The sequence below is a fragment of the Pecten maximus genome, chromosome 6 (genome assembly GCF_902652985.1).
Source record: "Pecten maximus chromosome 6, xPecMax1.1, whole genome shotgun sequence".
In the NCBI taxonomy this organism is placed as follows: Eukaryota; Metazoa; Mollusca; class Bivalvia; order Pectinida; family Pectinidae; genus Pecten; species Pecten maximus.
This window is the reverse complement of record NC_047020.1, coordinates 10,557,011-10,580,482: the sequence shown is the minus strand read 5'-3', so window position 1 is coordinate 10,580,482 and position 23,472 is coordinate 10,557,011. Positions and strand designations below refer to the sequence as shown.

Here is a 23,472-nt window from a genome sequence, read left to right as displayed (position 1 = left end):
TCACTCGAAGGGAGGTAACTTGGTAAAATGTAATGTTGCCACCGTTTTCAGACTTAACCCTGCAATGTGATAGCTCTGATCAACGCATTGCTGTAACACCATCAAAGGCCGTGTGCTGAGTCCGCCGGAGATCTGGGTTACATCTTATAACAACATTTTATACACTAGTGTTGAACGAGACTCGAGTAACATTTAGCATTATGTGTACTTGTTCAGTATTATAGAAGCCCACCTACGAGTAAAGGAGGTTTGTTTGATACACGTTACATACAAACACATGTACACTGGCACTGCTTTTGTTGTAACGTTGTCAATAGGAAAATACGAACCAAGATAGAAGAGAAAAAAACAACGAGTTAGCATGTTGTAATCCGTGTCTACAATCACGTGGTTTACGACTTATGTAATAGGTAAACGATAGCATTTGACCTAGTCAGGATTCGGGAGGACGGCGTTTCCTTCAAATCTCAAGAGCCCACACTTATATAAATTTATTTTATGAGTCTATATCATGTCAAATAAATAATTAGGGAAACTAAACTTTGGTATTCCAAACATTCCATGTCCAATAAATAAAAACGCCATCGAGTCTACCAAATATAGAATGGTCGCACGCGCAAAAAAGATTTGATCGATTCCTTTCTTTATTGAAGGGAGGTGATATATACATAACCCCAAAATAATATCACAACTTTAGATTCACGAAAATAAATCTGTGTATCAGAGACCGTGGTGTAGATAGATGTGTGTATATCTAAGTCCGTGGTATATCATATGATCGACTGTGGGTCGGCGCTAGACTTGTAACTCTGGCCTAAAATGACGCTATCACGACCACAGCTATATACGTGTGTTGCTGTTTCCTGTCTAGTGGTCCGCTATCCCATGACGTTCGAGCTGGTAACAATAGGCCCTCATTCAATCTCTACTCGAACATTTACAGTAAACTGTCGAGTGCAGTAAAAATCATTGAAGCGAGGCAGGAACTCCGAGTCGGTGTCTTCATCGTGTATACTGTGTACAGGTAAATCGACATACCGATATAGTAACACAGCGGACAGGCTCGGCTCATCGGCGTGGCAATGACAGATACGGTGTAAACATTGTCCGAGTCGGTCTGAAAGTGTTGGTAAATTCTAACTAAATCTTCTACAAAAGTCAGCTTCAATACACAGTGGTGCAGTTCACCTTTCGCCTCGCATGAGGTGTATTCCGTTTCATACTATGACCCGGCAGACGGTAGTTTATTGCCGACTGCCTTCCTCTACTTCCTGAAACCCCCGTATCGATGAATGGATTAGCCCGAAAATTGGAAAGCGTGCCGTTGTATGCTAGCTGTAGCGATAGGCAGAGTGGCCGACTCTCGGTGGTAGGACGGCCATACCGAACTGTGTGTACTAGACTTTAGCAAATCGAGTGACGCTGTCAGCTGATTAGCAAATACTGAACCCAAGGAACAGAGACAATGGTGCAGATATAGTGTGTGGGGTAGTGACAGTCGAGTTGGAGGCACTGTCAATGTGAAGTCCGGAGTAGGTTTGACAGGGGCGCTGTTTGCGGAGTAGTACTATGTGTTACTGGTTTTACCCTAAGTTGTGATCGGGGGATTCTATATACATATATCTCAACGGGACCAGCATCGTCTCATAAAAACCTCACAGTGCAGGCGGTGGATAGCATGGGGGATTTGTCATCCCCTAAAAGGCGGGAAGTTTTTGATCGTCTGCGAAGGAGATACGAATTTTATCGCCGCCATCAAAACGGGTCATTGAGGAGATTCGAAAACACAATAAACGGTTTGTACGAACAACAACGCCAAGACACGGTTCTACTACATCAAAGATGGCTGGAGAGCAGGGCTAAGAAAGTCTCCAAACAGTCCAAGGCGAACAAGGAGTCCAACACCGGACACGGGACTGACCCCCGTAACCTCGTAGTAACGGTAAGCAACCCATTCATAAAAATCATTTTACTGTATCGCGGGACCCCTGAACGTACCCCTGTGATCGGTTGGCCTGGATATTTTCCCACACTCTGCCTAACGCGATGTGATACTGGCTACCTGTCAATGTGCAAGCTTTGTGATACAGAAATCACCACTATTCCCCCAGTGTCCATTCAAAAAGGTGTTTTTGACCTCCTCTGATTAACTGACCATTCAATCAAGGTGTGTACCCGTTGACCTTAAGCTGTATATATTGTAATCTGCCAGTGGTTATATATGCCATTTCTTACCTACTGACATTCATTAGTCATATAAATAAGTAAAATCACGCTGTCATAAATTCGACCTTTGTTTACTTTCGGATATGTAGGCGCTACCCTGAAAAGGTTTTGTTATTGTAAGCGTGGGAAGTTGTGTATAGTTTGTCGTAAATCCCTCGTATATACACACACTTATAAATAGGAAGTGATTCGTAACCTACCGTCACACTTGTGTTGGTACGTGTGTGGGTACACTTCACAATCCAAAGTCGCTTACAGAAACTGTGTTGAAATTTGATGATTCAACACCAGGTTTTCAATGGTTTCCGTGAAGTAGTAAACTTATAAAAATTAAAAAGGAATTTTCGAATTTTGTGAAACTTGAAAACTTCAGGAAAGAAATCCTAAGTTTTCCTAGGTTATACACTTGTCAAACAGAGACGTATCGCCCACTATTGTTTAGTTCCGTACATACGTAATGACGTACAATGTTAAAGTACTTACTTGAATGAGGGTAGAAGGGGATAACAAGATTGACACTTCCGATATTACCAGACCGAACCGAGATGTCTGACTAAAAGGAACCCTCGCGATACTACAGGATTCCCAGACAAAACCATGACATTTTACGTGTGTTAATACCTATTCATTCTAGTTTGAATAAATAACAAGGACTTTAGAAATCAAAAGTTAAAAAAAAAATTATAAAGAAATTTGTGCTTTAATAACTAGAATTAATTACACTACGCGAAGTGTAACATTAAACGTCAACGGACGTGATTAACATGGACCCGTTAAGTTTGGTTTTGAGTTGTCCAGTGTTTATACAATGTAAGCCATTGGGATGTTCAGATAACGAGTTTAATTTATCTAAATCGTGTATTTATGTCTTTAGCTCAATGTACCAAGTTACTCGCACGGAGCGTAGTGGATTATTTTATCCATCTATTTACGTCGATGGGACATTTTAACAATATAAACATCCGAACGAACAACAGTGTTGAACGCCCGAGTTCAGGATTTTAAACCATTTTTACGACGCCGGTATCTATTCAAATCCAATCTGTAGAACGGCCGAAACTGACAGTTATCTTGACCGCGTTCTCTGTAAGCGAGTTCGGGAATCGGATACTCCAGATTTGAGGCAGACTATCCCCTCTGGAGGAGGACAGGTGGTCGTGTTCAGCGTGTAGTGCAAGTGTTTTGCTACTTTCGAATTCACTGATATTATTAAATCTCCCCATGTCGATGTATATCCGTTTGAAAATCTATAAGACCAGACTCCTGACGTAAATTGACACCGAATGGTTCCGGTGTTAATTATGATTTGCAATTTGGCTAATCAATAGGTGACCGATTCTACCGACCAGTAGTACATAATGCTAAGATATAGACCAAGAGAATTGAGTGGCTAATGTCATAGTGTTTATATTACCTAATCCCTGAAACCTACCACCAAAAATCCAAAATTCCATTTAAACTTTGTAAACGGAAAACACAACTCGTATCATATTTTATAATTATAAGATGTTTTCAAGTTGAATGGTATTGGAAAATAACGTTGTTTTATACGTGTATATAAATTGAGACGACTTCCTGAACTGTGTGACCCCAGAATAAGTTCTCCAGATGACAAGGAAGGGCTAGTTGTTAGCCTACCTTCCCACCACTATACCTCGGGCCATAGGCCTACATATAAGGCGGTCAGCGACTTTGTATTGTAAAATATTGTTCTAAACTCTAACGATTTGGAAGTCACACACGGCATATGTAACGCAAGCGATGGCCCATGTCCTAGGTTTGAATGGTTACACTATCGAGGTAATTATAGAATATTTTAGTATGTAGTGTGGTATGTGTATATGTTTGTCTCTAGTCTGTCCATCCTCTAAAACTAGTCCCTACTATGGTAGTGCATATCCTGAACTTGTTCAACAGACAATCCTTTGTACGAAATAGCTACCGGTTAGGTACTCCTAAAAATATTCCATTAAACCAATATATGGAACATTTGAAGGACAAATTGTTCATAACACCCCATGAATACATATTAAACTAAGATATGGTTATACAAAGTTCAGTAATATTGGCGTAATGTGACAGACGTATGACCTGCACACCAAACCAAGACCTATATTTGATGGGTATATTTGACGGATGTTTTTAGAATGGTTTGTCCCTGTTATATTGGAACGTTAAGTACAGTACACAGCCCTCGTTTAGGGCTTTTGGGAAACAGTTGAAACGGTAATATGACAATAACATTAAATTAAAAGAAACAGATTGTGAAAACATTTTATGTAACAGGAAATTATTAATGATGTGGTAGATTACTAGAATACTATGTTCTGTACTTCTTCTAAACCAGTTGGAACTATGTGACTAGGTATATATATGTACTATGTCTATTAACCAAATTAATTAGTATATAGTAGCATAAATGGTGAAGGAAGCGCCATGTGACCGGGCCTCTAACTCCCGATATTTTCGGCACCAGATCGCCTATATATCCAGCAATATCTGCATCTTTTACCATGATACACTATGAGGTATGGGTAACCGTTCAGGGGTAGATTATATATAAAAAGTTAAGATTCGTGTATCATTCTTGTTAGCCAGTATTGAAGAGAGCATATACTTGAGATGGAAGACAAAGTCGAAGCCCCATTGTAAGCAGATCTAAGTAGTTCCATTTCAATGTCCAACCGGGGAATCTTGACTGGAAGTGAAAGGCGAGCGGACTATCCATGTCCCTGGCTTATAGTTATACAGTCGGTGTATATATGTTTGATAACATTATAAAACGATTATCAAAACACACTAAGGTTAAGTAAGCTGCATAATTGCATAAAATACATATTGGGTTTGTTTGTTTTACAATCTAGGGTCGACCAATTAAAAAGAAACAGCATGCATGTATATAAATAAATTCATTTCTTGTCAGATCCGTCTTAACAGTCATAAAACAAGAACAAATCTTTAATAAACAGACTAGCAATAATTCTATCAAGATTTAATAAACAGACTAGCAATAATTCTATCAAGAAAGCCACATTTACAAGTACTTGTCTCGATATACTGAGTGTATACTATAACAAGTATGTAGTAGGAAGAAGCTGTACGATTCTGTCCGTCTCTGGGGAACTCGCGCGGTACAAAATCTATTAAAGGGCCTCTCGGCATCACTGGCCTGGGGACCTCGTAGTGTATTAGGATTCTTGGTCAGTCTTTTATCCTAATCGATATAGCTTACGTGAGTACTATTTAAGGAATTAGATGTGATAATCTAAGTCTATATATAAATAGCAATGACAACCGTGAATGTCCCCAGTCGTTCTTGTCTGACACCGCGATAGCTTGTACGTATAGGGTAATGGCGTTCGCACAAAAGGTGAAATCAACTTATTAATTTATCTTGAGCATTAACATCTCATCGATATAACAATACAATGTACATTCAAGGTCAGATTCATACGAAATACACAGCCACGTACTTAAGGAGTTATGTACGTACAGCACTGCGTTCGTAAAAGGAAACCATGCATGGTTTTGTTTTCAGTTACTCAAATTATTTGAAAGCTCAAACAACTGTACTTTTCTTTAAAAATGGATTTATATTGAATCCTCGTGCAGAGGAAGATTTGCATAAATATTTCATGATAACGATAATAGCACTACTTAGCCTTGATAGTGCCGTTAACTAGAGACATGCCATCGACGAAACATTTTACTTACAGTACCGTCAACCGTTTTGGTCGTCGACGCGATTTATAAAATTAATTATTTCGATTAGCCTTCAAAATATTCATAATCGACTGAAAATTTAAAGAAAAATCCTCTTCAATCTGGACATTAGCCTAGTACCCCAGTAAAGTCCGACAATAGGCCAGAGAGTGAATTCTTATTTGTGATTTAATGAGGTCTTGGTGATTTGGACAAGCGAATACATGCGATCGTCTCGTGTAAAGAAAGCACCCATCAAATATATGAAACATATCACGGAATACTATCGCCCTTTAGGACATAATAGTATATATCCCGGATTACTATCGCCCTTTAGGACGTAGTATAAACATATCCCGGATTACCATCGCCCTTTAGGACAAAGTATAAACATATCCCGGATTATTATCATCCTTTAGGACATAGTATAAACATATCCCGGATTATTATCATCCTTTAGGACGTAGTATAAATATATCCCGGATTACCATCGCCCTTTAGGACAAAGTATAAACATATCCCGGATTACTATCAGCCTTTAGGACATAGTATAAACATATCCCGGATTACTATCGCCCTTTAGGACAAAGTATAAACATATCCCGGATTACTATCGCCCTTTAGGACGCAGTATAACATATCCCGGATTACCATCGCCCTTTAGGACGTAGTATAAATATATCCCGGATTACCATCGCCCTTTAGGACGTAGTATAACATATCCCAGATTACTATCGCCCTTTAGGACAAAGTATAAACATATCCCGGATTACTATCACCCTTTAGGACAAAGTATAAACATATCCCGGATTACTATCGCCCTTTAGGACAAAGTATAAATATATCCCGGATTACCATCGCCCTTTAGGACGTAGTATAAATATATCCCGGATTACCATCGCCCTTTAGGACAAAGTATAAACATATCCCGGATTACTATCGCCCTTTAGGACAAAGTATAAATATATCCCGGAATACTATCGCCCTTTAGGACAAAGTATAAACATATCCCGGATTACTATCGCCCTTTAGGACATAGTATAAACATATCCCGGATTACCATCGCCCTTTAGGACAAAGTATAAACATATCCCGGATTACTATCGCACTTTAGGACATAATATAAACATATCCCAGATTACTATCGCCCTTTAGGACGTAGTATAAACATATCCCGGATTACTATCGCCCTTTAGGACAAAGTATAAACATATCCCGGATTACTATCGCCCTTTAGGACAAAGTATAAACATATCCCGGATTACCATCGCCCTTTAGGACAAAGTATAAACATATCCCGGATTACTATCGCCCTTTAGGACAAAGTATAAATATATCCCGGATTACCATCGCCCTTTAGGACGTAGTATAAACTTATCCCGGATTACTATCGCCCTTTTATGACATAGTATAAATATATCCCGGATTACCGTCGCCCTTTAGGACGTCGTAAACATATCCCGGATTACGGATTACTATCGCCCTTTAGGACATAGTATAAACATATCCCGGATTACCATCGCCCTTTAGGACATAGTATAAACATATCCCGGATTACTATCGCCCTTTAGGATATAGTATAAACATATCCCGGATTACCATCGCCCTTTAGGACATAGTATAAACATATCCCGGATTACCATCGCCCTTTAGGACATAGTATAAACATATCCCGGATTACCATCGCCCTTTAGGACATAGTATAAACATATCCCGGATTACCATCGCCCTTTAGGACGTAGTATAAACATATCCCGGATTACCATCGCCCTGTAGGACGTAGTATAAACATATCCCGGATTACTATCGCCCTTTAGGACGTAGTATAAACATATCCCGGAGTACTATCGCCCTTTAGGACGTAGTAAACATATCCCGGATTACCATCGCCCTTTAGGACGTAGTAAACGTATCCTGGATTACTATCGCCCTTTAGGACGTAGTATAAATATATCCCGGATTAATATCGCCCTTAGGACGTAGTAAACGTATCCTGGATTACTATCGCCCTTTAGGACGTAGTATAAACATATCCCGGATTACTATCGCCCTTTGGATACATTATTATATATCCCGGATTATCATCGCCCCTTTTCGTGCAATGAAATATTTAACGATTCCTACTAGCCACGTTTTTATCAGGAATTTATTTGCTGACAATAACTTCGTTTGCTCAAAAACAATTCAATTGTTGTATATATCTATATATTAATTTTCCTGTAGTCGTTAAGGCTGTTGACTGTCTCGAGAGCGGTCATTGCCGCCGCTATCACGTGTGCGGGGCGGTGTCCGAGAGGTGACGGGACCTCACTGGAATGCTCCACGTGCTTCCCGTTCTTTTGTTAAGACACTATTTACATGGGGTTGATACCGTGTAACATAGCATTTTCTTCTGACACGAATTGGTTGTGGAAGATGATCGCGACAGTTTAAACAACTCGTATAAACGATATTTGTCGCCTATTGTAGAGGTTTATACCGAGGTACACGCGTGAGTTCGTCTGGTCCCTTCCATCCATTTAGGACATTCGTTCACCTTTATCCGTATAATTATTAAACATGATTAAAAATAGTTATTTCGACCGGAGGGATATTTGATGTCATTTATAAACATTTTAAAACGCCAACACAGCACCCCGCCGAGTGATCAGAAAACACAGTGTACTTTAAGATAGATAGCCTAGTTGTCTGCGCTCGCTGTCTTTGTTAAAACCCATTCCTTTCCAAAAGCGTTCAAATATAATCTGTAGCGCATCAGGTGGTTTTTGCACCAAGACCACAAGGGGTGAAAAACTGAATACATGATAACTAGCAATGACTGTATACTATACCACCACCAGGTTTGGGAGGGGGAGTCATTCCCGGAAGTAGTGCGGGCGAAGTGAAGCATATCGCCTTCGGTAGAAAAGACGCAATATAGGACCGATAACATAGTTTTGTCAGATACATAATGTAGAAATGTTTCCGTTGCATTATGTGATTCTTTATTCGTGTTACACACGTGTTTGGCATGTGTGTGCCATAATACACCTACACATACTTTGTGTTTTATTTATTTACGTAATATATTTACCTACACATACAATACACGTGTGCTATTAAAACACTGTCATTCTTACACACACTCCGACGACTGAACGACGCACTTTCCATTGATTTTTGTAATAAAACTGAAATGCGTTCCAATTGTTAGATAACCGATTAAACTCAGTCATGTAGAATTCATGGTAGACTGCCCTTGTACTGTGTATTGTTAACCCCTAAAGCACATGTTAAACTTATTTGTTCTAGCATTTGTAATTTGTTATTTAGAAATAAGAAGTAAATGAAAAGTGTATTTTAATTCTAATAAGACATAATACAACATTAAAAATGGATACCGACACGTGGATTATTTTTATACCGGAATTCAAATATAAATGAATTTATTCTTGTCAACAGTTACACGGACACGTGGGGTGTTTTTATACCGGAATTAAAATACAAATAAATTTAATCTATTTAACAGTTATACGGAAACGTGGGCTGTTTTATACCGGAATTAAAATACTGTACAAATTAATTCAATCTATTCAACAGCTATACGGACACATAGGCTGTTTTTATACCGGAATTCAAATACAAATGAATTTAATATATTCAACAGTTATATGGACACGTGGGCTGTTTTATACCGGAATTCAAATATAAATAAATATATTCTATTCAGCATTTATACGGACACGTGGGCTGTTTTATACCACCGGAATTCAAATATTGATGAATCTAATGTTGTCAACAGTTACACGGACACGTGGACTGTTTTTATCCTGGGATTCAAAGTGAATTTATTCTTGTCAACAGTTACACGGACACATGGGGTGTTTTTATACCGGAATTCAAATATAAATAAATGTATTCTATTCAACAGTTACACGGACACGTGGGGTGTTTTTATACCGGAATTCAAATATAAATGAATTTATTCTTGTCAACAGTTACACGGACACTTTGGCTGTTCTATACCGGAATTCAAATACAAATGAATTTGATATATTCAACAGTTACACGGAAACGTGGATTGTTTTATACCGGAATTCAAATACTGTACAAATTAATTCAATCTATTCAACAGCTATACGGACACATGACTATATATGCTGTTTTTATACCGGAATTCAAATATTGATTAATCTAATGTTGTCAACAGTTATACGGACACGTGAGCTGTTTTTATACCGGAATTAAGATACAAATTAATTGATTATATAATCTTTTCAACAGTTATACCGATACTTGGGCTGTTTTTATACCGGAATTAAGATACAAATTGATTAAATATAATCTTTTCAACAGTTATACCGATACTTGGGCTGTTTTTATACCGGAAGTCATGTACAAATGAATAGTATCTAGTCAATAGGTAGGTTTTCAATATATTTAAGTTAAGAATAGTTTACGATGACATTTATTAAAACTTAGTTCTGCAACTCATGGGTCACCTTCACGCACCAAGTTAGTCTTCTATAACCATAATGCTAATTTTTCCATACATTTACACGTACCGTGACGTACCTTGCGCCTACCGTCATAAACATAACATATGGCGTATGTTCTGGATATACAAGACTTATACACACCCAAATCAATATGTTATTACGCTTGTTTGACAGCAACAGGTGCATAATTGATGGCGCTTGTTGACGAATTAACCCGTTCATGCTGCAGCGAACCGGAAATGTGAACGTTATCTATATTTGAAAGACGTTCTTTCAAGTCATGTTTTAAATTTTCTTTTCTTCTCGAATAGATTTAGCTTCAAAGAACTCTACATAAATGCCACAAATTAATTCGGCTGTACTAAGAGCTGAAGGGACATAATGTACTTTAGAGATACCTACTTTAACTGGAATAAACTTTGTAAGTTTTGTGTATGTGGTGTTCTGATGAAATTCTTAGTTACAATTCTCGCAAAGATGGCCCCTCGGCAAGGGGGTCTGGAACCGATTTTGGAGCAGAAATTGTCCGATGAAGTGATAAGGTGGGCGATTAATATTATTATACCTTGTGTCAGACTGGCCAATCCATCGGATAGTGTCTCCCATCCATCGTACCATGTCTCCCATCCATCATACAGTGTCTCCCACCCATCGTACCATGTCTCCCATCCATCATACAGTGTCTCCCACCCATCGTACCGTGTCTCCCATCCATCGTACCATGTCTCCCATCCATCATACAGTGTCTCCCACCCATCGTACCGTGTCTCCCATCCATCATACAGTGTCTCCCATCCATCATGCAGTGTCTCCCATCCATCGTACCATGTCTCCCATCCATCATACAGTGTCTCCCATCCATCGTACCATGTCTCCCATCCATCATACAGTGTCTCCCACCCATCGTACCGTGTCTCCCATCCATCGTACCATGTCTCCCATCCATCATACAGTGTCTCCCACCCATCATACAGGGTCTCCGATCCATCGTACAGTGTCTCCCACCCATCATACAGTGTCTCCCATCCATCATACAGTGTCTCCCATCCATCATGCAGTGTCTCCGATCCATCGTACAGTGTCTCCCATCCATCGTTCAGTGTCTCCCACCCATCATAGTGTCTCCCATCCATCGTACAGTGTCTCCAACCCATCGTACCGTGTCCCCCATCCATCGTACCGTGTCTCCCATCCATCATAGTGTCTCCCATCCATCATAGTGTCTCCCATCCATCATACAGTGTCTCCCATCCATCATACAGTGTCTCCCACCCATCGTACAGTGTCTCCCATCCATCGTACAGTGTCTCCCACCCATCGTACAGTGTCTCCCACCCATCATAGTGTCTCCCATCCATCGTACAGTGTCTCCCATCCATCATACAGTGTCTCCCATCCATCGTACCGTGTCTCCCACCCATCGTACCGTGTCTCCGACCCATCGTACAGTGTCTCCCATCCATCGTACAGTGTCTCCCATCCACCGTACCGTGTCTCCCACCAATCGTACCGTGTCTCCCATCCATCGTACAGTGTTTCCCATCCATCGTAGTGTCTCCCATCCATCGTACAGTGTCTCCCATCCATCGTACAGTGTCTCCCACCCATCGTACAGTGTCTCCCATCCATCGTACAGTGTCTCCCATCCATCATACAGTGTCTCCCATCCATCGTACAGTGTCTCCCACCCATCGTACATTGTCTCCCATCCATCATACAGTGTCTCCCATCCATCATACAGTGTCTCCCATCCATCATACAGTGTCTCCCACCCATCGTACATTGTCTCCCATCCATCATACAGTGTCTCCCACCCATCGTACATTGTCTCCCATCCATCGTACAGTGTTTCCCATCCATCGTAGTGTCTCCCATCCATCGTACATTGTCTCCCATCCATCATACAGTGTCTCCCATCCATCATACAGTGTCTCCCACCCATCGTACAGTGTCTCCCATCCATCGTACAGTGTCTCCCATCCATCATACAGTGTCTCCCACCCATCGTACAGTGTCTCCCATCCATCGTACAGTGTCTCCCATCCATCGTAGTGTCTCCCATCCATCATACAGTGTCTCCCATCCATCGTACAGTGTCTCCCATCCATCATACAGTGTCTCCCATCCATCGTACCGTGTCTCCCACCCATCATACAGTGTCTCCCATCCATCGTACAGTGTCTCCCATCCATCATACAGTGTCTCCCACCCATCATACAGTGTCTCCCATCCATCATACAGTGTCTCCCATCCATCATACAGTGTCTCCCACCCATCATACAGTGTCTCCCATCCATTGTTCTGTGTATACTGGCCACACTGTACCGGGACATCCTGTGTATACTGGCCACACTGTACCGGGACATCCTGTGTATACTGGCCACACTGTACCGCGACATCCTGTGTATACTGGCTACACTGTACCGGGACATCCTGTGTATACTGGCCACACTGTACCGGGACATTCTGTGTATACTGGCCACACTGTACCGCGACATCCTGTGTATACTGGCCACACTGTACCGCGACATCCTGTGTATACTGGCCACATTGTACCGGGACATCCTGTGTATACTGGCCACACTGTACCGGGACATCCTGTGTATACTGACCACACTGTACCGGGAAATCCTGTGTATACTGGCCACACTGTACCGCGACATCCTGTGTATACTGGCCACACTGTACCGCGACATCCTGTGTATACTGGCCACATTGTACCGGGACATCCTGTGTATACTGGCCACACTGTACCGGGACATCCTGTGTATACTGACCACACTGTACCGGGAAATCCTGTGTATACTGGCCACACTGTACCGCGACATCCTGTGTATACTGGCCACACTGTACCGGGACATTCTGTGTATACTGGCCACACCGTACCGCGATATCATGTGTATACTGACCACACTGTACCGCGACATCCTGTGTATACTGGCCACACTGTACCGCGACATCCTGTGTATACTTGCCACACCGTACCGCGACAACCTGTGTATACTGGCCACACTGTACCGGGACATCCTGTGTATACTGACCACACTGTACCGGGACATCCTGTGTATACTGACCACACTGTACCGGGACACCCTGTGTATACTGACCACACTGTACCGAGACATCCTGTGTATACTGACCACACTGTACCGCGACATCCTGTGTATACTGGCCACACCGTACCGCGACATCCTGTGTATACTGGCCACAATGTACCGGGGCATTCTGTGTATACTGACCACACTGTACCGCGACATCCTGTGTATACTGGCCACAATGTACCGGGACATTCTGTGTATACTGACCACACTGTACCACGACATCCTGTGTATACCTACTACACTGTACCACGAGTTCTTTGCTGTGTATACCGACCTCACTGTACCACGACGTGCTGTCTGTACCGGCCAAGCATTGCTCTAACTCGCCTGAACTAGAATGCATATGTATGTCGATATCATCCACACGCTTGTAGTAATTCAATCCCTCTGTATTTTCTTCAACACACAGAAGTATTGATATTGTTGTCAGTATAGGTCCGTATAAACATTTGGCGTTTGTAGTTATACAATATTGATGATCAACATTAAATGACCCCATTCCACATACTGCGTCCTTGCTTCGTCCAAATTGATCTAACGTTGAAAACTTGATCAATAGCAATCTGTATTAGTTGGACTTTGTGATCAGGGCATTTCCCAGATGGCTTGATGTGCTGTGCTGTAATTGACTCGGATACACAGTAGTCTCTTTAAGTGGAGCATGCTAATATGTGCAGGATCGTCGCACGTGAAATGCGACTGTAACCTTTATAAAGTCGTGTCAATTGACTCAAATTGATAGTAATTAAGAATTAACGGTACAACCAGTCGGGACCGTGATAAAGAGTATGTTGTTTCCCAAGCGGTGACCTATATATATGTAAAAAATGTTATTTTCAGGCGTTATGGAACTACAAATGTAGGTACAACCGAAATGAAAGCTTTCCGATGATTTGGTATTTTCATAACTATAACAAAACCCAGAACCTCCGCCCTATAGTCCCAAGTTCAAGAAAAATGTTGACCTTGTCAGATTTTATTTTTAAATTCAAAACCCCTAATACATTTACTAAAGCCTTGTCCCTTAGCAAATCTCGTCTGACAACTGTCTTTACATCCGAGAACCTCACTTGTCAGTCTCATCATATACCGTATTTGCATACGTGTACATGGCTAATCGTAATTAAAATTCATCGGTAAATAAGTCTCCCATTAACATGGTTCTTACAAGGGCCACTTATAATATATGATCTGACGACAGCAAATTTGAATTCTTATGAATTATTTGACACGATATTTCCTAATGAGGCCTTTCGAGACCTTTACTCGGAGGAGTTTCTCAGCGCCTTGCGACAACAAAATTCATGATATTGTGTGTTGTAGAATTTTCTAAAGATTTTGATTTGGAGACTATGTCCGACGATAAACTCGTCTGTGGCCGGTATCTTGACCAACATTCACAGTAAAAACTTTGGTGGTCAATGCATTATTGTCAAGTACAACACCAAGGCTACTTTCTGCCTTTTAAGAAAATCTTCAATATAATTTTCATGTCATCGCTCTAGCGATTAGATTTGACTGATGGGAAATTAAACCTAAAACTAAAAGATTAAATATACACCGTGTGTACCAATATAATTTTTTCGAAAATCAGCAATTTGGTCTAGTATTCAAATTAGGTCTTGTCTTATACTTATATACATTATTTACTCACGCTATTTAATTACCCCCATCATTAGATATCGTAACTGATATTTCTTTATTGACGTTATAAATTGTTTATTTCAGATTTTGAAATGTTGAGCAATGTTTAACATCGTACGTACGATATATGTTACTTAAAGCTTCCCGCAATGCACGTGTACCCGCGGCATGCATTTGTTGAATAAACATGTCTGTGTATATTCGGACCATCTGCGAGAGTCTCGCCGCTGAGCAGCTGCGGCCAGTGAGGGTGTTGACGGAGAGGATCGGCCCTCTCTCTAGTACATATTAATACCGATCAAGTTGAAATCTGTAAAAACATAAACAAACGTGGAAATGTAGATAACACATTCAGCTTACGTTTTTTCCTGATATATGCTAATCACTATCATATACTTTATATGTCTCGAGTATACGATTTTCGTGTTGGATGTTGTCGGTCACGAATCTAATATATACAGATATATAGAATACTGTACAAACGAGTTTTCTGTTTATTTATGATAATCAATAATATTTCGGAGAAGAATTATTTATATATGCTGGAAAGTGTTCTTAAATTCATTCATTACATTTCCGGGAACACCCCAAACAAACTGGGTATCACCAACCAATAAGAATTAGTGCCTGGGGTTTTTGTTTGTGTATTATCATGAACATCGCACATGCAAACAATACAAACATGGCCATGTGCACGTGTTTATCACAATTTCATCAGCATATCCCGTTTATGTTTATATTTTATTGTTTAAAGTTTGTTTTGCCAAATTAGGCCTAGCGAAATTATAATGAAAAATTCTGTAATCTATAGTTGAAGTATACTACATTTTAATTCAGTTTGTACAAATTTTTATATTAACCATTTTATTGTTTTAAAGTGACTTATGTTGACCTTTTTTTTTTATCCGAGTCGAGCTATTAGTTTTTTTTTATATTTTATAAGAAAACTGTTATATGAGTTTTTTTTTTCTAAATTTAAAATATACTTTTCGTGAGCTTGGTTAAGTTTATTAAAACTAGTTACGAGTTTTAGAACTTTTTTTTCTATCATAATTTTGTATGATATGTCGAGTGACATAGGGAGATATTTGAGGTTACGGATCAGTTTCACTGTTTGCTAACGAATATGCGCGGCTTGCATCAGAAATACTTTGCCCAAAATCTTATTTATAAATTTGATAGTGCTTAAGCTATTTTGGTATTATTTGATTTTAACCTGCTCTGTACGTTCCTATAAGTCTGACCAGTTGAATTACATGTGCAGTCAAAAGTGGGGAGGCGTTTTATGACCACTGATCCAGTTTACAAACGTTGTAATTAATTGTATAATGGTCATTTCTTTTGATGATATTGTGTTACTAACCGGTTTACATTTCCTCTTGCAGCAACGTCTGAAAAAGAAGATCGACAGCAGCCAGACAGAGAACCCTCCCCTGGACACGAGCGCCTTCGACTTCGACGACAGCGATACAACAACAACAAAAAAGACCGTAAACGCGGGATCGCAGGGCTTAGACGTCTCTGTACATATCGTCCAGCAGATCAGTGGAAATTCACACCCAGACCAAAAAATCCAAACAAATGTGAACGTTAGCACCACAGTCAAAACACACTATTCGTCCGGCGCTCCTCCCGAGCAGGGTACAGCTCAATCATCAACGAACGTTGAAACTAGCACGAGCTTCGAGTGTAAACAAGAACCGGGCGGCGAGGATATCCAATGTGGCGGTTCCAATCAGTCGGACTCCAGTCATAATTCGTCGGATATTCTTAACCAAGCCGAGTTAGATGACATTCTGAACACAATCGATAACGGTGATAGTGAGATTAGTGACGAATTGATCGAGGAATTGAAAAAGTTTGATCAAATTTATTCCAAAGTGTTACAAGAAGACAGTAATGATAGCCAGGACAAAATGTTTAACATGACTAGCACTTCTCCGGTGCTACAAAAAGGCTCTGGACCCTATCCTGACGCGACCCCTGCCGGGTATGACACTAATCAAAACTTGAATCCAGTAAGAACTCCTCCAATGCCACAAAACTTTCGGTCACCCCTAAGTGAGACTGGGCCTGCTGCCGAGACTCTCAAACAAATGGCGGCCCAGCACCAGAGTCTGCAACAAGACGTTTACGGCATGAAAACAATGGACGACACGTTTCCGCAGACCAACACCAATTACCGCCAAAATGGCTACCCGCCAAATATGAATCACCAACAGCATTTCCTGTCACAGCAGGCTGGTTATATAGGCCAGCAACACGGCATGAACAATATTCGTGGACAGGTACCGTACGGTCAGGGTAAGACTGATATGAGTTTGACGTATGGGGGAACGAAACCCCTTTCACATTTCTCCACACCACAGGGATCATCACAACCCCCAACACCTTCATCACTACAACAACTGCAGAATCAGGTGCAGGCACATTTTGATCAGGGCACACAAATGGAAATTACACAAACACAACACATGCAGGTCTCGGACGGACCTCATCGCATGCAAATGTCCCAAACACAACAACTACAGATGCGACAGCCGCACCAGATCGCAATGTCACAACACCAGTCATTCTCTATGCCTGGTGGCAACATAACGCCAAATCAGTCACAGTACATGAACGAACAAATGAACATGGAAATGGTTGAAAAAATGAGAAAGCAGCAGCAGCAGCAGCAACAACAACAACAACAGCAGCAGCAACAACACACATCACAGTCTCAACACCCCAATCAACAACAGCAACCACAGCCACACTCTTCACAACCTACCCATCCTCAACAGCAACATGCTCAACAACAACGCTCACAACAGCAACAACAACATACTCAACAACAGCAAACGATGATGGACCGACAACAAGCTGCTCAGATGCAGCAATATATGAGCCGGCCCCCGCCGGAGTACAAGATGCAACAGTCGAATCAAAGTGCGCCCGAGGGATATACGCCAAACGGTGTAGGCTCAAATCCACTACAGACAATGCAAAATATGGTGAACCAAACGAATACCATGCAAACAGCAGGGTATGGACAAATCAAATCCGAGAGTATGCAAGCTGCAGGGTATGGACAAATCAAAAGTGAAAGTAGTTCGGTTCAAATGCATAATGGAATGATGCAAGGTGCACAAATGTCAACATTACAGAGAATGAACTCTGCCGGTCCGGCGGTGGGAATGCCTGGCCCTGTTAGTGCGAGTCCGGTGCCGGGCGCGTCTGCGCCGTACACCGGTCAACCGCCTGTTCAGCGTCAACAGTCATACCCGGGAACGCAGATCAGTGCTCAGGAGACGCGACAACAGCGACCTGGAGGAACGACGTATACCAGTGCAATAATGCGAAATCAGAGACCGCCGAACGTGAACGTAGGTCCAGATGGTCTCAATATTTCTCAGCCTCGCTCTCAGCACGAATGGCCGCGACAAATGGTACCCGGTCCCCAAGGACCACGGTACGCGGCACCACCCCACCAGGGTGGACCGGGCTCAATGAGTCGACCTCAGATGTCTGCCGCAGGTATGATGCAATACGGCTCTTATTCAAATCAGTGCGGTACAATGAACTCAGTCGCCGGGATGCAAATGCAGAGGCAAACGCGGCCGATGCAAATGAGTGCGATGCAGTCTCAGCAGGCTGCGATGATGCAAGGTAATACACAGCAGATGATGATGCAACAACAGAATATGCAAATTTCTCAACGGATGAACATTCGAGGGCCTATTCCTGGCGCTTCCGGAACAATGGCGCCATCTATGGACGCTAATGCTACTGGTTATAACGCGACACCTAGCGGTACGCACGGCCACCAGGAGGATTTTATAAATTTATTAGATAGTGCACAAACTGGTAACTCTGACTTTATCGATGGGATAACGGTACAGAGTTCAGATGGCAATAATGACGCCAATTGGCTGGACGAAATTCTCGGCGCAAAGTGAACATTTATTGGAGTTTGTGCTGCTAGAATATCATTTACGTAATTTGAGATATGTTAAATCAGGGCAAACGTGTGATGTTTTGTTGTCATCGAATACACGTTTTCCCGGACGTACGCGGGAACCCAGCTTACACGTGGATGGTTACAATATGGCGTAAATTTTATGCTGAATGTGTATTCGATTGATTACATGCGACAGCTAACTACCTCGACGGGAGATGTTTAGACATTTATGTGGAACAAGTCATTTCAAGGTTATAGTGTATTTTTTAGTGTGACTTGAGTGTCGCAATAGCGCACAAAAGTATCTTGGGCGAAGCATACTCCATATCCGCACTCGATATGAATGCTGCGATGTACTGAATAGTAACTGTATGTCGAGATCTCGTAAAATTATTTTTAATAAGAATTGTACATGGTATGTTTAATATCCTCCAGATCACCCTCATTGTACATAGTTTTATAAGACTATTCCCCGCCTAGGTCTGTAGCCCCGTGTAATAGTTTTATAAGACTATTCCACGCCTAGGCCTGTAGCCCCGTGTAATAGTTTTATAAGATTATTTCCCCGCCTAGGTCTGTAGCCCCGTTTAATAGTTTTATAAGACTATTCCACGCCTAGGTCTGTAGCCCCGTGTAATAGTTTTATAAGACTATTCCCCGCCCAGGTCTGTAGCCCCGTTTAATAGTTTTATAAGACTATTCCACGTCTAGGTTTGTAGCCCCGTGTAATAGTTTTACACAACTATTGCCAGCCAAGGTATATGGCCCCGGTAATAGTTTTATAAGACTATTCCCCGCCTAGGTCTGTAGCCCCATGTAATAGTTTTATAAGACTATTCCCCGCCTAGTTCTGTAGCCCCGTGTAATACAGTGTTGGGATGAGAACGTTTGTTCTAGTATAGTATTCATTTCCAAACACGTGGCTCAATAGCTACGAACTCTGAGTCATGGTAGTGATTATGTTAATTTAGTTTTTCATCACATGATATTTTCAGGTACATTTAACTCTTTATACCAGTATCATTTTCACTCTTTATCGTTAAACCTTCACGTTTACTCTCGCTCAACATTTCCTACTCTGTATTTACATTCTAAGTATTTTCTTCATAAAACACTATCTTTTCAGATTCCTTTAACATTATGATTTTCTCCGTCTTGAAATTGTCTCTTTTCTTTCAAATTTCAAACATCATGAAGGTATCAATACCATGCTCCATTCTAAATATAGAATACACCCATTTCTTTTCAATTTGCAAGCTCAACTTCAGTTATGTGTGTGCATTTTATTTAATTGATTATGTTTGAAAACAAAATATGGTATGTTGCCCAAAAGGTATGGCAGCTTGTATGGAATGCTGTTCAATGTTGAGGCTATGTAACTTTATCTGACAATCTTTAAATATGTATTTTGTTGGCTGTGATGAAAGTTAACCATACATTTGGGTCCGAAGACGTGGGTTGTGGCCGCCGGGAGACAGGCTATCCTTATTTATGTATTAAGGGGCTGTGACGGTGATCGTACCACTACGATCGTCAAACCTTCACGCCTGGCTGAGCACGTCGGGGGTCTTCCGTGACAACAGTGAATTATTACTCAGCTTCGAGGTGTTCTTCGATGTAGGGATATACACACAAACAACGGAGCCTCTCGCCCCGTCTCAAGTCAAGTGATTTCCGACTACAGGCGTGGTGACGTTTCATCTCTAGACAACTTTAAAATGTAGCTCTTTTATTTTTTTATGTTTCAGTCGTATTCTCGTATTTCGTTTGATTATATATATTTTATACAGTCACCGAGTACAGAAGCGTGTCTGGGTTAAACGTCTTTCCTGTGACGACCATGCGTGTGATGTAGTAAACAAACGCGTGTGTAATCATGACAATCTAACAATCATGTTTCAATGATCACATTGGTTTCGGCGGAAGTGGTTTATAATTTAACCGGAAGTAGCATTGTAGCCAACGAGAAAACATGCAAAATGAAGATGCGTTGGCGGTGTAATGAATTCACGTGATCAGACATAGACTGGTCAGTTATATAATTAGGTTAATGTCCTGCTCCACTGGTAATTGGGGATGGGGTGTTAAATTATCATTCGCCACAGCCACTTCTTTAATGAGGTATTACCTTATCGTAATTGGGTCATGAATTGGTTCCAGTTTTGTTACCTTTTGTTCTGTTGATTAAGAAGTGCTAGAAGGTTTATGTAAATGAGTCTAGCGCATGGAGACCTCGCATCTTCACTGTTAAACGGGCACAATCAAAGTCAAGACTCGATTCCATCGGTAACTACTTTTTGAGTTTGTATATCTTGATGTGATTGGTTTTAAATCAAATGATGACACGGTTCATTGATTTAGATTTGATGTGATATTTTAATTAAGCTGTATCTCCTGACTTCATTTTAAATTCTTACCAATTTGATGTTGATTTTTAACAAATTAATCATTATTAGGGGGGAGGTGTCATTCTAGATCGCTTCATTTGTTAACACCCTTTACCGAAAACATTTTTAGTTTCGGAAGGTCCGATTTTTTGTTTATTTTTTTTTCTGCAAAGTAATTTGCAGACACATTTACGTTGTGTTGTCTTTTGTAAATGTCATTCAGAAATCAAAGCAGAATCTCAACTCGGTCAACTGCAGAAATAGATCTTACCTAGTAAAAACTACAGAACATAGCTGTTCCGACGTCTCCATGACACGTAAACCTCGGGCTGACAGTATTACTTATATTTAATATATGCTACCTATATTTTATTTCAAGTTTGTATATTCGTTTAAGTTTGTTTTCATTTCACACAGACCTTGTAATGCTGTATATATACTTTGTGTGAGCTGATCGTCATGGAAAGGTGTCTGGTAAAATTCCTAACTGGGGTATTCTTAGACAATGACTACAACCAATTGTTGATCTAAATAAATGTCCAAACTTTTGTTTAATCATATTACAGATGTATGAATACAAATGTATAATAAATACAAATGTATATATAGATACAAATGTATATATAGATACATATGTATGTATAAATACAAATGTATATATAGATACAAATGTATGTATAAATACAAATGTATATATAGATACAAATGTATATATAGATACATATGTATGTATAAATACAAATGTATGTATACAAATGTATATATAGATACAAATGTATAAATATATGCAATGGATATCAGTACTTTATTCTCAGGTAGATATTGTCTTACCTGGCCGGTGTTTCTTTTCTCTTTTACTCTTGTCTTCATTTCATATTTAATGATTTCTGTGAGTTTTTATTTAATTTGAGTATTATCATTTTAATTCATCGATGAAACGATAATTAAGTTGTTAAGGGATTGTTTTACTGAAAGCCCCTTTTTACCATGACAGAAGAAAAATCATCACTTATTGTCAGAGTTATCTACTTTTTTAAAACACCTTCATTGAAAGTCTCAAAGGTTTTAACTATTCAAAATAAGATTGTTTCTTGTGTTATTTAAGATTTTATCTTATTTCATTATTGATTTGTTCATCATTCACTATTTGAAAATGAAAATGACGTCATTTCCTCTTATTACTTCATACCATGGGACCAAATAGTATCGCCGATATGAAAGTAACCTTTTCCCCTGAACATTCAAAGTTGTCCTCAACTCCCACTGTCTCTCCTTCATACTGACGTGGAGATGAACCCGATATTTTATAATATGGCGGTATCTTATAATATTGAGGAGATGGACTGTTCACAACTACATTCGTGGTTAACCATTGCAGCAAAGTACTGCTACAATCATCTTGTATGTCGCCATCTCCCACAAACTTCGGCTTTCTAAATCCATATTTATATTATATAACTATTTCAGATTTGAAGTCAATATAAATAGTGATATAGGTATCTAATTTCATTGGTACTTAGTAGCCTTTGAATTACAATTACTAACTCGTTATTTTTCTTGAGAAAGTGTCCGAACAATCGAGGGACCACCGTGTGATACAAGGGAATGGCGACATATCTTGTGAATAACGGGAGATAACTCTAATAAGGGGAGCTAACTCTTTGTCAGTCGTGTGGTGTTCGACAAGGAGATAGAGTGTCTCCGATCAGTATATTGAATGTTAATGACCCATCACCATTAAGACATATATACATATATGATGAATATTGTTATACTTGCTACCATTTTCACAGAATTGAACTACTTAATTTAAAGTTTGTTATTATTTCATTTTATATTTTTGCCAGAATTAACTGAACAAGACGAACTTTCTGTTGTTAACTATTGTATTATAATACTGATGTTGCTATTAAAATTTGATGAGAAAAGTTTCTATTAAAAATGAATTTGAAGTTATTTGTTTTTGCTGTTGTCATTTGCCTCTCCTACAT

General features: G+C 40.2%; 1 protein-coding gene across 1 annotated transcript; it reads left to right on the top strand.

The window, feature by feature from the left end:
- Positions 1 to 1,037: 1,037 nt before the first annotated feature.
- LOC117328935 (alpha-protein kinase 1-like) lies at positions 1,038 to 23,437 on the top strand. Its single transcript, XM_033886565.1, has 2 exons — positions 1,038 to 1,942; positions 16,537 to 23,437. Exons 1-2 carry the CDS (start codon positions 1,679 to 1,681, stop codon positions 19,090 to 19,092), a joined length of 2,820 nt encoding a protein of 939 aa, XP_033742456.1. The 5' UTR covers positions 1,038 to 1,678; the 3' UTR covers positions 19,093 to 23,437.
- Positions 23,438 to 23,472: the final 35 nt, after the last annotated feature.